The 14,109-nt window shown below is 43.1% G+C and overlaps 1 protein-coding gene across 1 annotated transcript; it reads right to left on the bottom strand.

The window, feature by feature from the left end:
- Positions 1–11,079: 11,079 nt before the first annotated feature.
- On the bottom strand, positions 11,080–12,502 carry LOC113034085 (uncharacterized). Its single transcript, XM_026188401.2, has 2 exons — positions 12,367–12,502; positions 11,080–12,078 (listed from the first exon to the last, which is right to left on the bottom strand). The coding sequence occupies exon 2, from the start codon at positions 12,067–12,069 to the stop codon at positions 11,176–11,178; it is 894 nt and encodes a 297-aa protein (XP_026044186.2). The 5' UTR covers positions 12,070–12,078; positions 12,367–12,502; the 3' UTR covers positions 11,080–11,175.
- Positions 12,503–14,109: the final 1,607 nt, after the last annotated feature.

Below are 14,109 nucleotides of genomic sequence, written 5' to 3'. Positions count from 1 at the left end.
GTGCACTGCAGCTGGTTTTACTCTGATGACTCGGGCTAAGGATCTCTTCATCCTTCAGCCCTGATGTAAGCACCTCGGGGTCACAGAGGTCATCCATGGCCTCAGTGTTTCAAAGTCACCAGCAGGACGATGACAGTAGGCGTCAGTCAGACGGGTGAGAATAATACAGAGAGAACCCCAAAATCAGACGACCCCCAACGAACAAGCACTTGGTGACCGTGGGAAGGAAACAGGAAGAAACCTGCAGCAGAACCAGGCTCAGGGAGGGGCGGGGTGACAGGACAAAGACCCGCTGTGGGACAGAGCCACAGATGAATAATAACTAATGATTACATGCAGACAGGTGAATAAACACAGAGAAGAAGAAGAACAACCTCAAAGGTCTCCTGCTGCGGCCGTAGACATCTTCCACTTCCTGTCTGAGCCTCGAGAACAGCATGTGGCTCTGTGCTGGACAGGAAGTGATGACGCAGCACTGCAGGCGGCCGCAGTGATAACAGCTTCTGTTCTGCAATGACTTGTGTCTACAGTTTATATAAAGTTTATATCAGGTGAATTCACATGAACGCATTAGCAGTGAGCTAGCACTGCCGTTTCTGTCTCCGAATAAACGTTTTCATCAGCGTGTCTCGTGTTGTGATTGGAGGAGACTTCAGACTGGGGGCAGGTTCTGGTTTAAAGGGCTCGCAGCACTGGTCTGCACTCAGACCTCAGCAGCAGAAATGGGCAGTAACACGTTACTGCCCATTTCTGCTACTGTAATCCGATTACTTTTTTCAAGTAACGAGTAAAGTAAGGGATTACTATTGCAAAAACGGTAATTAGATTACCGTTACTTTCCCGTAGGAACGCTGCGTTACTGCGTTACTAAAACCGTGATTTTTTGCGAGAATGTCTCATGACAGTGACGTAAGCGAGTGCGACGTTCGTGACAACAGCTGTGTGCAGATCAACAATGGATCATATATCGAGTGCAGAGAGAGTATGAGCGTGCAGCGTTTAAAGCGTGGAAGTACTGACCTTACTTTGAGTTTGATTCCATAAAAAGTGACAAAAACATTAGTGTCCGCTGTGCTTGGGAAGAAAACCTTTTACAGTGAAAAAAACCCCTAAACTTCCAACAAGCACCGAGTAGCTACGACGTAATGGGAAACTCACAGAGACACTCGCGGATTCTTCCACTGACCGCGGCACACCTGCACCAGGGTAAACCTCCGCCTGCCCCACTCCTGCTTTACAGGTGAAAATAGAGCAACAGGACCGCTGAGTCTTTGACTTTATTTATTTTCTGCTGTGTTTTACTTGCATCTATTTGAAAGACTGAATGTAAACACAAAAAATATGTTATGTGCTGGGATGTGCAACTAAGTAACTAAGTAATTAATTACTTTTGAAAATAAGTAATCAGTAAAGCAATGGGATTACTTTTTGGGGGAAGTAATTGGTAATTAGTTACTGATTACTTTTTTCAAGTAACTTGACCAACACTGCTCAGCAGACAAACAGTCTCTGCACCTGTAGCCTCTGTGTCTGTGGACGTTTCACATGAATACGGTCAAAAATATAAGTTAACCTGCTGACCTGAAGCGAAGCGCTGATTACCACGACCACATTTCTGTGTGCTGCAGGTCGTGCTGCTCTCTGGAGTCTTTCCTCACGTCACATCTGTCAGATGACCTGTGATCCACAGATGCTCATTCGCAGGTCTGTACAGGAAGTAGGACACTGTCATGTCAGACACTGTTCAGCTTGTACTTTCATAACCAGAGACCCTCTGACACAAACTGAAAGGGACCTAAAAAAGCCGGCTCACTGTAACACCTGTGCAGTGTTTCACAGGTAAGTCCAGCACATCCTGTGGCTCTGCGGGTCAAACAGCCGTGGTGACGTGGAGGCTACAGCACACTGTCCACTCCTCCACGTTCATACTGAAGTTCTGTGAGTGATGATGAGACAGGTCGCTGAAGAACAGTACACTACGTTTGATTGGACCAGCCCAAGGTCCGACATCACTTCCTTAAAAAAAGCTGTACTGGAGCCAGACGCTAGCAAAACGTCTGCTCTCGTCAGCAGCGAGGTTTACTTAGAAAACTTGAGATTTAATCTGATCAGCATTTAATCTGAAAGTCTGTCACACGGTTGAAAATGTGCACCTGTCGGATCGATGGATGTGAATAATATGACAACAGCTGCGTTACACCTGTGTGTGCTCGTCCTCTTTGTCTCTGCAGGAGACTTTTATCTGTCAGAAACCAAACAGTGCATGAGCGTGAGGTCTGCCTAACCATCATCACTGTAGGACAGAGGTGGGCAATTCCAGGCCCCGAGGGCCGGTGTCCTGCAGGTTTTAGATCTCACCTTTGGTCAACACACCTGAATCACATGATTAGTTCGTAACCAGGGGCCCGTTCTTCGTACCTCGCTAAGTGAGTTAGCTGGATTAGATTGTTGACGATTTCGCGTGATCCTGGATCAGTCGGTTCCCCGAAGCCCATCCGGGACTTGCTGTCATAGCAACAGAGCCGTAAGCGTAAACCTGCTCGGGAGCAGGTTTACTTTATGTAAACAGGATTAGATCGCGGCCACGCAGGTATGTCCGCTTCATTCATACGAAAGCAACAGCGATATTCCACCACTGTTTCACCATAAATAAATATTATCAATGTAACTAAAGATAATGCAGCACTTGATCCTTTTATTGATGTCACACAGATACATACAGGTCATTTCCTAAAAAAGGGAAATGTACTATTAATCATTCTATTACATGTATGTGATTATTACAGATGTAATTCATATTTCAGAGTAGCAATTGTAAATTACTTCGTGTAATCAAGATGAGAGACCACGGCTATAAAAGCGAAGGTGGATTTGGGAAGTCTGTCGCAGCCATATCCTGTCCGTATACGCGAGCAGCCCATTGCGGAAGGTGCAAGATTGATAAGGAGAGTCCTCAGAATTCAGCGTATATTGCGGGACAGACAGGATCCTTTAGCTCAGCGCGACAGTGTGCTCATAGAGAGATATCGATATTCCCGTGAGGGTATTATTTACTTAACCAACTTGTTGACGAGGGGGTGCAGGACCACCACCTGTCTTTTTTTCCTCTGCCCTTTTCTTGGTTGCTGTTATGAACAAACTAACAGAATATTACAGGCCAGTATTACCTTGCCAAGAGACGCAAAGCAATCTAAGAGATAAATATTACCATTCTGTAGAATACTCCTGTATTCCACTTTTACTTGTTCCCATGTTCTTGTGGGTCCTGTTGTGGCTCTAATGTGAAAGGGGATATAATATAACATATTATAATATAATATAATGCCATATGATATTGGACAATATAGTGTCATATGATAGATCTACCCTACCGCCTACTGGTGTTGGCCAGAGGGGCCGATGGCGCCATATGGCAGCCTGGCTACAACCGTAGCTGCCTCCACCAGTGTGTGAATGTGGGAGTGAATGAATAGTGGTATCGTAAAGCGCTTTGGGTGCCTTGGAAAGCGCTATATGAACCCAATCCATTATCATTATTATTATTATTAAATTACCTACGAGTTTGATTTGTCAGCAACTTTCTGCCAGCCCTCTCTCCTTGCTTTTGCAGCCTTTGCAGTGTTCCCTTGCGTTTTAATTAAACTCTGAAACTCCTGAAATCCCTCACTCATGAGTTCTTGCTCTGCTGCCAGAAAATACCGAGCGCGCTCCTTGGACATTTTCGCCGACCAATCAGCGGGTTGCCGATCAATGTTTCTACTATCGATGCGTAGCCCCTTTTACGACACCCAGTGATGTCACATTCCTGCGTCCAGCTGTAGTAATCGTCAACAGCAGGTGTGTTCGGGGAACCGGATTAGCGAGCTCACGGTTAGCGCGATGGTTTGATCTTGGATGTGTCATTTGATCTTGGATGTAGTAAGCGACGTACGAAGAACGGGCCCCAGGCCTCTGGAGAACTTCAAGACATGTTGAGGAGGTCATTTAGCCATTTGAATCAGCTGTGTTGGTTCAAGGACACATCTAAAACCTGCAGGACACCGGCCCTCGAGGCCTGGAGTTGCCCACCCCTGCTGTAGGAGCTCATCACAGAGACGACGAACTTTAACATCTGTATTATCTGCTAAACATCTATCGTCTAAAAAACAAGAAGCCAAACTCCCCCGTGATGGGGCACACTTGGTACAGCCCACTTTGTGGAGTTTCTTGCCACAGGTCCATCAGGTGTGTTGTGCAGCAGTCCGGTTGGTGCACAGCTGACAGCTATTTGACAACTGTTAGAATTCATATTATGGCGAGAACCAATCAGCTAAGTAAAGAGAAACAACAGTTCGTCATTACTTTAAGAACTGAAGGTCAGTCAGTCGGAAAACTGCTAAAAATTTGAATGTGTCCCCAAATGCAGTCGCACAAAACATCAAGACTACGATGAAGCTGTCTCACACGAGGACGCCCCAGGAAAGGAAGACCAAGAGTCCCCTTTGCTGCTGAGGATACATTCATCTGAGTCACCAGCCTCAGAAATCACAAGTTCACAGCAGCTTAGATTAGAGCCCAGATAAATGCCACACAGAGTTCAAATACACAAATTAAAAATAGTGCTGTCAGTGTTAAAATGACGTTAACGCCATAACCACATTAACACGGCAAATTTCCGTTAGCGAGTTAGCACGGATCGCCCCGTGCGTGCAGCTGCCTGGCGTGCTCAGAGCTGCAGTTCCTCTGGTGTCCAGCAGAGGCAGCAGTGAGGCAGTGCCCCCCAAAATAAAGAGCTGATACACAAAGTGTTTGGTCTCCACAGACACATTCATGTTGCTGTAAGTGTTATAGTTTATCACAGCACCATGAGCTGCTTTACAGTGCCCTCCATGTTGATTTGGGGCGAGCAGCTGCCTCCTGATTGCATCACTTGCAGCCACCACAACCTCCTGGCGTCTGTCTGACGGGCGCCATCAAGGGACATCCTGTCCCAAACAACCAATCGGCACACATTAGCAGAACACTAATGCAAAATGGTCCACTCAGTCCGTTCACAGAGGAAAAAGAGATGAGTTGTTTTTAGGAAATCACATGATAGGGTGGGGCCAGGTTTCACAATGAGCTCACCCCCTTTTGTCTCTCTGGGTGGGTTACTCCCACAAAGCTTTAATCTGGGACTCTCCACTGTGTGACCCTAGAACTGAAGAAGCTTCTCGAATGAAACATCTTCGAGCAACTTAAAGAAGTCCAGACGCTTTTCTTTCCAAGCTCCTTACCCAAATAGAAAGGAAACATTGAAACAATGTTGAGTCAATATCAGGCTGTGTCATTGAATCAACGTTGAAGTGTGACGTTGACCTAACGTCACTCTTGCACCCTTTTTTAACGTTGAAACAACGTCAGGTTTTGCTGTTGAATCAATGTTGAAACCTGACGTTGATTCAACGTTATATTTTCTAATACTGTTGACATTGAAACAATGTCAGATTCTGATATTGAAACACTGTTGAGCTATGGTGTTGATTTTCCACCTCTTTCACACAGTTGCTTTTTATTAAAACAGTTAAATCATGACTGGAAATCTACCTCTCTTTATAGGTATTTTAACCAATACTAAACTACTGCATGTTTCCATCAATACTTAAACCACCTAAACACATAATTGTACTTATTCCTCAAATTGGACACCCTTTATAAAAAAAAAGTCTCACAATGTATCATGTCAATATTAATATCCTAAAATAAGAAAGCATTGCATGTGATGTAACAGAGAAAAAAAACTACACATGAATAAGCTCTTGTTAACCGTCTTCAGCAGGGAGAAAGTATGTAAACTCCTTGGCTGATAAACATGAAAGTCACCAGGCGTAAATCTGCAAACTGCCGCATTTGATTGATCCTTGGTTTTTTCCCCTGCCCAGTTTAGTACCGAGGCCAGCTCGTTTGTGATGGCATAAGCCATTACACGGCGGTCTCGCACCTGCAGTGTGGTCCCTCCAATCAAGGCAAAGCGTCTCACCTATAGACACATTTTAAGAGATGGAATTAGTGTGTCTCATGTCTTTAATGTGTATGCAAGTGCTTGTGTGTTTAATCAACAGGCCGTCGTTATGTATTTAAATCACATCTGACAGCTATTATACTTTATAGTTACAAAGTGTACATAACCTTTATATACTCACCATTGCCTTATTTGCCTCTTGTGATTGAGGAGCTGCCTCTGCATTGTTTAGCTCCTCAATGTTGTGCAAGGACAAATCCAGAGGCAGTACCCCAGCATCTACAGATTCATTGCAGCAGAGATGGCGGATGGCTCTGACCTCCTCACGGAGTTCGTTAACAGCTCTCGTCAGGTCTGACAGCATAGTTAACATCTTTTGTGAGGTCGCATCTGTTTCAAAGAACAATTCTAGAAAGATTAATGGCTTAAGCAGTGAGAGGCGAAAAACTAATAGTGATGGTGTAACATTCTGCATTCAAGTATAAGTTGTTCTAACTGCTAAGAGTTTTTGCCTGTCACATATATTTGATATTTGTATATGTAGCTGCCATCACCAGTGTGTGAATGTGTGTGAATGGGTGGATGACTGAATGTGTAAAGCGCTTTGGAGTCCTTAGGGACTAGTTAAAGCGCTGTACAAATACAGGCCATTTACCATTTATACCATGTAAAACCTGAAATTCCAAGATTTTCAAACTTGCCTTGTAATAGTGGCCTCACAGAGTCTCTGGAATCTACAGAAAAAAAATCGAAAATGTGCCGGAAGCTGGGCGGGGCATTATGATGCCCGCTGTCAGTGGGCTGGGGGGAAGACTCCGGAGTGGTGAGGGCTGTTTAGAAAAAGTTAATTTTTTAAGTGGATGGTAGTTACCAAATCAGATCTGAAAAAAAGGAAAAATAGGGCACAATGTCAATAAAGAGGATAAACTAGATACAAAGACGGCTCATAGAAGCTGAACCGAGTCCTATGTGTGAAGGGACAGTAACTGCGTGTGTGTATGTGAGCATTTAAACACTGAAGATAATAAAATTAACAATATTTTGTCTAAGTCTGCCATTGTAGGAATTCATGGCACCGAGACAAAAGCGTGGCGCACAGTGTGGCGTCAAAATAGGCGCACACCTTTGACGCTGCGTTTTCTCCGTTTTCCTCGTCCACACGTAAATGCTAAAAGTGAGTTTTCGAAAATATCCGCCCTGGCAGGCGTCTTTAAAAATCTCAGTTTTCAGTTCATGAAAACGCAGTTTACGTGTGGACAAAAGGTGCAAACGCAAGGTAGGTGAGCGTGCAGCGTAAAGTTTGAATTGAGTGCGAATCGAAGCGGGTGCTCTCCAATCATTAAAAGTAACAAAGTCATTGAACACATTTATACATTTACCTTTACGTTTATCAATCATATATCACAGATTTACATTTTTTTGTAGTACTATGCTAAAAAGCAACCACAGAGCGAAAGTCTGGGTCAAGCGCCGAGGCGACGGCAAGAACAAAGGAACCCTCGAAGCGTTAGGCTAGCTTTGTAAAGGAATATAACGGAAAAGTATGAAACGAAAATGTTTTCTTTGTTGATAGACTTTGTTAAATAACGAATAGAACAAAAGTCATTCATTCTTACCTTATACTAATCGTGGTGCAGGCCAGTGCAGTGCATGAACTGATGCCTTCTCCGGTCAATTCCGCTGAGAGTAAATCTAATGTCCCGCTCTACTGTACAAGACAATGGTTACCTGGAGGGATGTACCACTGAGAGGGGTGCTGCGGAATAGTCCAAGTGATCGCTGCTTTAATTTCCCGGTCAACTATACATAAATTGCACGTCGACACGATTTTTTAAAGCTGGTGAACTAGACCAGAAATCATTGATAACAAAAGAACAATAAATCTACTGTCTCCGGTACTTTATACCCGCTCAGTTGCAATGCAATTTAACGCTCAACTATAGATCGATGGCTTTTTGATGGTGGCCGGCGCCGAATTATGGTCAACTATAAATAGACGTTTTCTCGACGTTGTTGTTGTCACCTGGTCGACTACAAATAGATCACATATCAATGACAAAAAAACAACAGTAAATCAACATCATTACAACGTCCCTATAGTAAGACCGTCGGTTTACCACAGTATTTCAATGTTGTTACAACAGTGGCATTTCAACCCTGACCATAACGACGGATCGGATGAAAAATCAACATCAATTCAATGTCGTCTTGCTATCTGGGTAGACAAAGACATGTTCGTGTTTTGGGGTTTGGGTCAGACCTGCTTTGATAGCTGACAGCAGCAGGAATAACTTTCTTATTTGTGAATCAAAGAATGAATTTATTACTAATGAAATATTCCACAATATTTCTGATAATATCAGATTTAAATTAATCAGTAAAAGATTTTTATTCTGTGTAATTTTGTCCCTCCCAGCAGCCCAGTTAGAGTACCAGTAATCTGGATTTGATAATCCTTCACGCTGTAATGGAAGGACAGCGTCATGATCTGGCAGTCCTCGCTGCTCAACTTGCCCATTGTGTCCGTGTGTTGTTTTTTGTTTCGGCTCCTCTCCCGGTCCCCTATTTCCCTGTGTGTGTGTTGACATGTGTGTTTGTTTCCGGAAGTCCGGTTTCGAGCGTCATCTGACCGGGAAGTGTTCCCGTGCTGAAGTCAGCCTCACCTGCTGCTCACCAGCCCTCTCCTACTTAGCGGCGTGGCTGAGCTTCAGTCGACACTGGATCATCGAGTGTGCTCGTCAGTACAGACGTGGATAGCTTTTGAAAACTTTGTGTGTGTTTGGATATCCTTGTTGACTTTCTCCACCAGGAATTGGGACCGGAGTTATGGAAGCGGAACCACTGTACAGATTGGGAGTAGCTGTTGTACAGTTCCCACCAAGGACATGAGCACTGTGTGGGATTTGGGAGAAATCGCCACGGGAACCACAGTAACTGTCACTGTAAATAAAGTCTGTTTGAGTCTGCTCATTACCTCAGACCTGACAGACAGGAGTGTCAGAATGATCAAGTACATCACTAAATAATTTATTACGTGTCATTACTTGAAATTAAAATAGTAAATAATTTATTAAATTTTTAAAATGAAATGAATTATATTTACTTATTTACATAGTTTATAAATAATTTTCATTTTAATTAATGAAATGTAATTATTTTGTGCTGTATTTTTAAAAACTGAATTTTGGCACTCCCAGCCCTCCGTACATTACAGCCAGAACAATGACAAAATTGCCCAAATTTGCATTTGAGTGTTTTGTGTATTTGCTGCATCTGCATCATTTTTTTTAATATTTATTCTTTAAAAACATAATGTTCAGTTTATTTCGATTAGAAAACATCACGTGTCCAATACCAGTATTGGACAGTAATTTATTCTCCAATAATTTAATTTAAAATAAAAACACTATTTATAAATCATTATTTCAAAATGAAATATTAGTCCATCACTAAATACTTCAAATCAAAAATGAATTTCACAAAAAAAGAATTAAACTCTCAATAAAACCCTCGATTCAAAAACCAGTTTTGAATTGCAAATTAAAAAACACATTTTCAAAATATTTTTTAAAACACGATTTAAAAAGAGAAATAAGTAAAATCCAGCAGCTGTTCTGTGCTGGTTTGTTATGAATGAGCTATTATTGTTGGAGTTACTGTATTAATCTTGAGAGGCTCGACAGTTTCTGTTTCACAACCTTTACACAGTAAAGAAGGGGCAGGTTGGGTGAGCTCTAAAAGCTTTTATTAATATCTTTAAAATGATAGCAGCACAAACATTTGACACACCGATTTTGTTGCATTGGAAGAAGGTGGGGAGGGGAAACTTCACTCAGGTCAATGAGCAAATTAGCCATGGAGTGATGTAAGGAGCTCTGTGATTGGTTGGACAGACAGTCAGCCAGCGTACTTTTTAAGGCTTCCTTTCCTTCCTTATTTCCTTTCCTTTCCCTCCACAGTGTGCTGGACTCCATGAATCCCCTGTATCTGCCAGCTGTAGTAAATCTGTCCAGTCTCATTGTACTTTCTGCTCCTCTTCCTCACTAACGGTGCCTGAATGATCATGTTTAACCAGCATCCCTGCATTCTGCTCACCTTTCTCCCACCTCACCTCCTGAATCCTTTTAGATTCAGTCGGACTCTGAAACTCTGATTCCTCTTGAACTCTTTGGAGCTTGATTTGTTTCAGGGTTTGAACGCTGAGTCACTCTTTGTCCATCATGGGTCGATCTTCTCTTTGGTCTCTCCTGCTTTCTTCTTCATCGCTGTTCATTCTGGTCAGTTTCATTTCCTTTACGTGACACTGACCCACAGCACAGACGACATGAATATGTACAAGCTCCTGGGAAGTGTTCCAGTTTAACTTATTATCATTTAAAAACCAGTTTCTTCCTTTAATCAGGCTATTTGGAATATTTATCATATTTTACTCTGAACACGATTCAAAGTAAAAAGGTTCGCACATGTGTGACCTGCTGCTACCTGGAGCTGAATGTTTCCTACACATTAGAACAAATGAGCATCTTAAAGGTTGAATTTGGATCAAACTGGAAGACAATTTATCAGCTGCTGATTTTAATGAGCGCTCTGATGCTATGTTTAGCTTGATTATGTACAGGAAGACTGTGGTGTGTCGGCTTCAGCAGCATCTTTGTTGTGGAAAAGTGTTCAAATCGGAGGTGTTTACAGCAGTTGTGTGGCTCTGCAGATCCAGCAGATGACAAATGAAAACCTGAGCAGAATTTGATTCTCTGCAAGTTTGAATATTTTTATGATGACTGAATGACATCGTGGGTAGATCCCAGCAGTCCTGTTTAGAGTTACAAACCCACTCATGTCTGATTCTGGAAGAAAGGAAGAAGTCTGACCGTCACATCAGGTGAGGGTTCATCAAACATCTGTGCCCAGTTACACCCCCACTGTTCAAAGGAAGGTACAGTCGTCTTTCACAGCACGTGAAATGCTTTTATTATGTGAGGTGTTTGCCCCGCAGGCTGGAAGAGCTCAGCGTCACCCAGCTGGATACTGCAGCACAAAGTGTGCAGAAATAATAACACGTATCAAAGCTGATGAATAATCTGGATCTCACTTTGTCCGTACATTACAGAAAGGAAAGAAAACCCATCATCAAACCATTTTAACAGAAACATCTTTCTGCTCAGTGAGCATGCTCAGCTCTGTTACCATAGTTACCCTCACTGATTAAAACACACATAAATGGGAACACCGTTGTTGCCGGTGTTGAGGCTCCCCTCGATGACGTTGACCCTGGCACTCCGGTACGGGTCCACAGCTCCTGGGATGTTGGTGATCACAGTGACGGCCTTGATGGGTTTGTTGCTGCCGTCTTTCTTGTACCACAGGTACACCTTGTTTCCTCCAGTCCCCTCGTTCAGGTCCTGGTTCACCCGCTGATAGCCTGCATTTTGATACTTTTCATATTCGCTCTGGCTTGTGGAGACTTTCAGATCTCTGAAGGCATCCTTGAGGTAGGTGCTCAGGCGGTACCAGAGGAAGATGGTAGGTGCAGGACTACCTTTGTATGTTGCACCCCTGTTGGTGTTTTCATCCACTCGGATGTAGCCATTGTTGAAGTTATCCCCATCTCCACTGCAGTTAATAGTGGTCTTGATCTCAGAGATGTAGGTTTGTGTCTCCCTCTCCACCCACATGTAGATCAGTTTTCCTCCAGCATTGCGGTTCAGGTCACAGGCCAGTCTCTCCCAGCTCTCTTTAAACTTCTGAGCTTCAGCATCTGCATCTTCAGTGACATCAATGTTCTTGATGGGAACATTCTCGTCAGACTTGGAGTACCACAGGTAGATTTTGTCTCCACCTGCTCCCTCATTGAGGTTTTTATCGATCTTTGTATATCCTGCTTCGAACAGGCCATTGGCCATCTCTTTGCTGAATGAAAATTGAATGGTGGAGATTCCTGCGCCCATGCCTTTCATGTACCAAAGGTAGATGATGTTTCCTCCAGCTCCTTGGTTTAGATTAACAGGAATTTTACTGAAGCCTTGCTTACTGAAAGTCTCCTCCTCATCTTTATTCAAAGACACTTTGAGGTCAGTGATGTACTCGGCCATTTTGAGTTCCTGCATTAACAAAGTTAAAGGAAACACAGAGACAAAAATGGAGAGAAATCAGCAATGGGCTTAAAAGACCAACTAATAACAATAATTCTGCAGTACATTTGTAATGGCATCATTAATAATAACTGCAGCACCTCTGTCAAACAAAAGTATTGTGAATTAAATGCTATTCTGGAAAACATGAGGATGACTGTTTCAATGAGAAAACGTTAATAAGAGGCTCAGCTGCAGGGCGGCATTTTACAGCAGAATGAAATAAAACAGATGCAGAGCGAGTGGTTGTAGACTTACGAGTGTGCAGAGACGCTGTGTGGCTGGATGAAGTCTTCTGGACGGCTGAACGCTGCTGATCTCTGACAGAAACTCCTGCCTTTATATTCACGACAGGAGCAGCAGGATTATGAAATCACTGGTGTGTTTTTAGTTGGAATTACATGTGCAAAATTATTAACTCAACTGAATTACACAACAAACTGACACACCCAGTTTCTCTGTTCCACAGAATCCACTGTGACTTCTTGAGTCAGGCCATTTTGGGTCACGATACAAGAGAAGATCGTTTATATAACATCTTTAAAAACATCACTACACACAGTCATTAAAGACGTTTCAGTTTTTATTTGGCAATTAAATTCTTAGGCTCACAGCATCCTCAACGTTAAAGAAAAAACAACTAAATCGCACAAAACTACAGTAACATCTAGATAAAAATCAGACAAATATAAATAAAAAAATATAAAAAAAGAGTAAAATAAATAAATACAGTTTACTGAGGAAAGATGAGGCCCCACTCTAACTCTCAGACCGTGTGCAGAGAGTTAGAGTGGGGCCTCATCTTTCCTCAGCCCTCAGCCTCAACACCGGCTCTCCACAAGGCTGTGTACTGAGTCCCCTACTGTACACTCTGTACACACATGACTGTGTTAGTTCCCACCCAGACAACACAGTCATCAAGTTTGCAGATGATACCACTGTGGTGGGGCTCATCTCAGGGGGAGATGAGACTGCATACAGAGCTGAAGTTCAGAGGCTGTCAGATTGGTGTGCAGACAACAACCTGGACCTCAATACCACCAAAACAAAAGAACTGGTAGTTGACTTCAGAAGGAGGAAGTCCGAGCTGCAGCCTGTCAGCATCAACGGGGAGTGCGTGGAAAGGGTCTCCAGTTTCAAGTTTCTGGGTGTGCACATAGACACAGACCTCCAATGGAGCTCTAACACCTCTGCGGTCTTAAAGAAGGCCCAACAGCGTCTCCACTTTCTGAGAATCCTCAGAAAAATGGACCTGAAGAAGGAGCTGCTGACCGTCTTCTACCGCTGCTCCATTGAAAGTGTGCTGACATATTGCACCGGTGTGTGGTTCTCCAGCTGCACCACAGCACACAGAAAGGCACTCCAGAGGGTCATCAACATGGCCCAAAAAAATCATTGGACATCCTCTTCCCTCCCTGAAGGACCTGTACAGCACTCGCTGTCTCAAGAGGGCACGCAGCATCCTACGGGACTGCACACACCCAGGACACCGGGTGTTTAAGCTGCTGCCGTCTGGCAGGAGGTTCAGGCTGCTGAGGTCCCGAACAAATAGACTCAAGGACAGCTTTTACAACAGGGCAACAGCCCTGATCAATGTAAATAGCTGACCTGACTGGATACCTCCCTGGACTTTTTAGGGGGAGGTAACAATGTTTAAAACGATAACAATAATATTTATATTCATAACAAGGTGCAATAATAATTAATGTGCAATAATAACAGTGTGCAATACACATACACTTATTCTTCTTTTTTATACTAAGTTAATATACTGTGTTGTGTTGTTTGTTACGTTGTGATGTGTCATATCGTGTCGTGTTGTGTTATATGTAGTGCCGACGTAGGACAGTTTTTCCAATTTCATTGTACTACTGTACTATGTATGACTGTGCAATGACAATAAAGAGTTATCTTATCTTATCTTATCTTATCTTAAAAATACTTTAGCCGCTGTAGTGCAGAGTCAGTGATATATACAGTGTGTAATATAAACTGTCCAAT

Source organism: Astatotilapia calliptera, chromosome 12, assembly GCF_964374335.1.
Source record: "Astatotilapia calliptera chromosome 12, fAstCal68.1, whole genome shotgun sequence".
NCBI classification, from domain to species: domain Eukaryota; kingdom Metazoa; phylum Chordata; class Actinopteri; order Cichliformes; family Cichlidae; genus Astatotilapia; species Astatotilapia calliptera.
This window is presented reverse-complemented; position numbering and strand designations above follow the sequence as displayed.

What these genes read in the sequence shown, in the direction of transcription:
- LOC113034085 (XM_026188401.2), bottom strand. Translation starts at nt 12,069, where the DNA reads ATGGCCGAGTACATCACTGACCTCAAAGTGTCTTTGAATAAAGATGAG.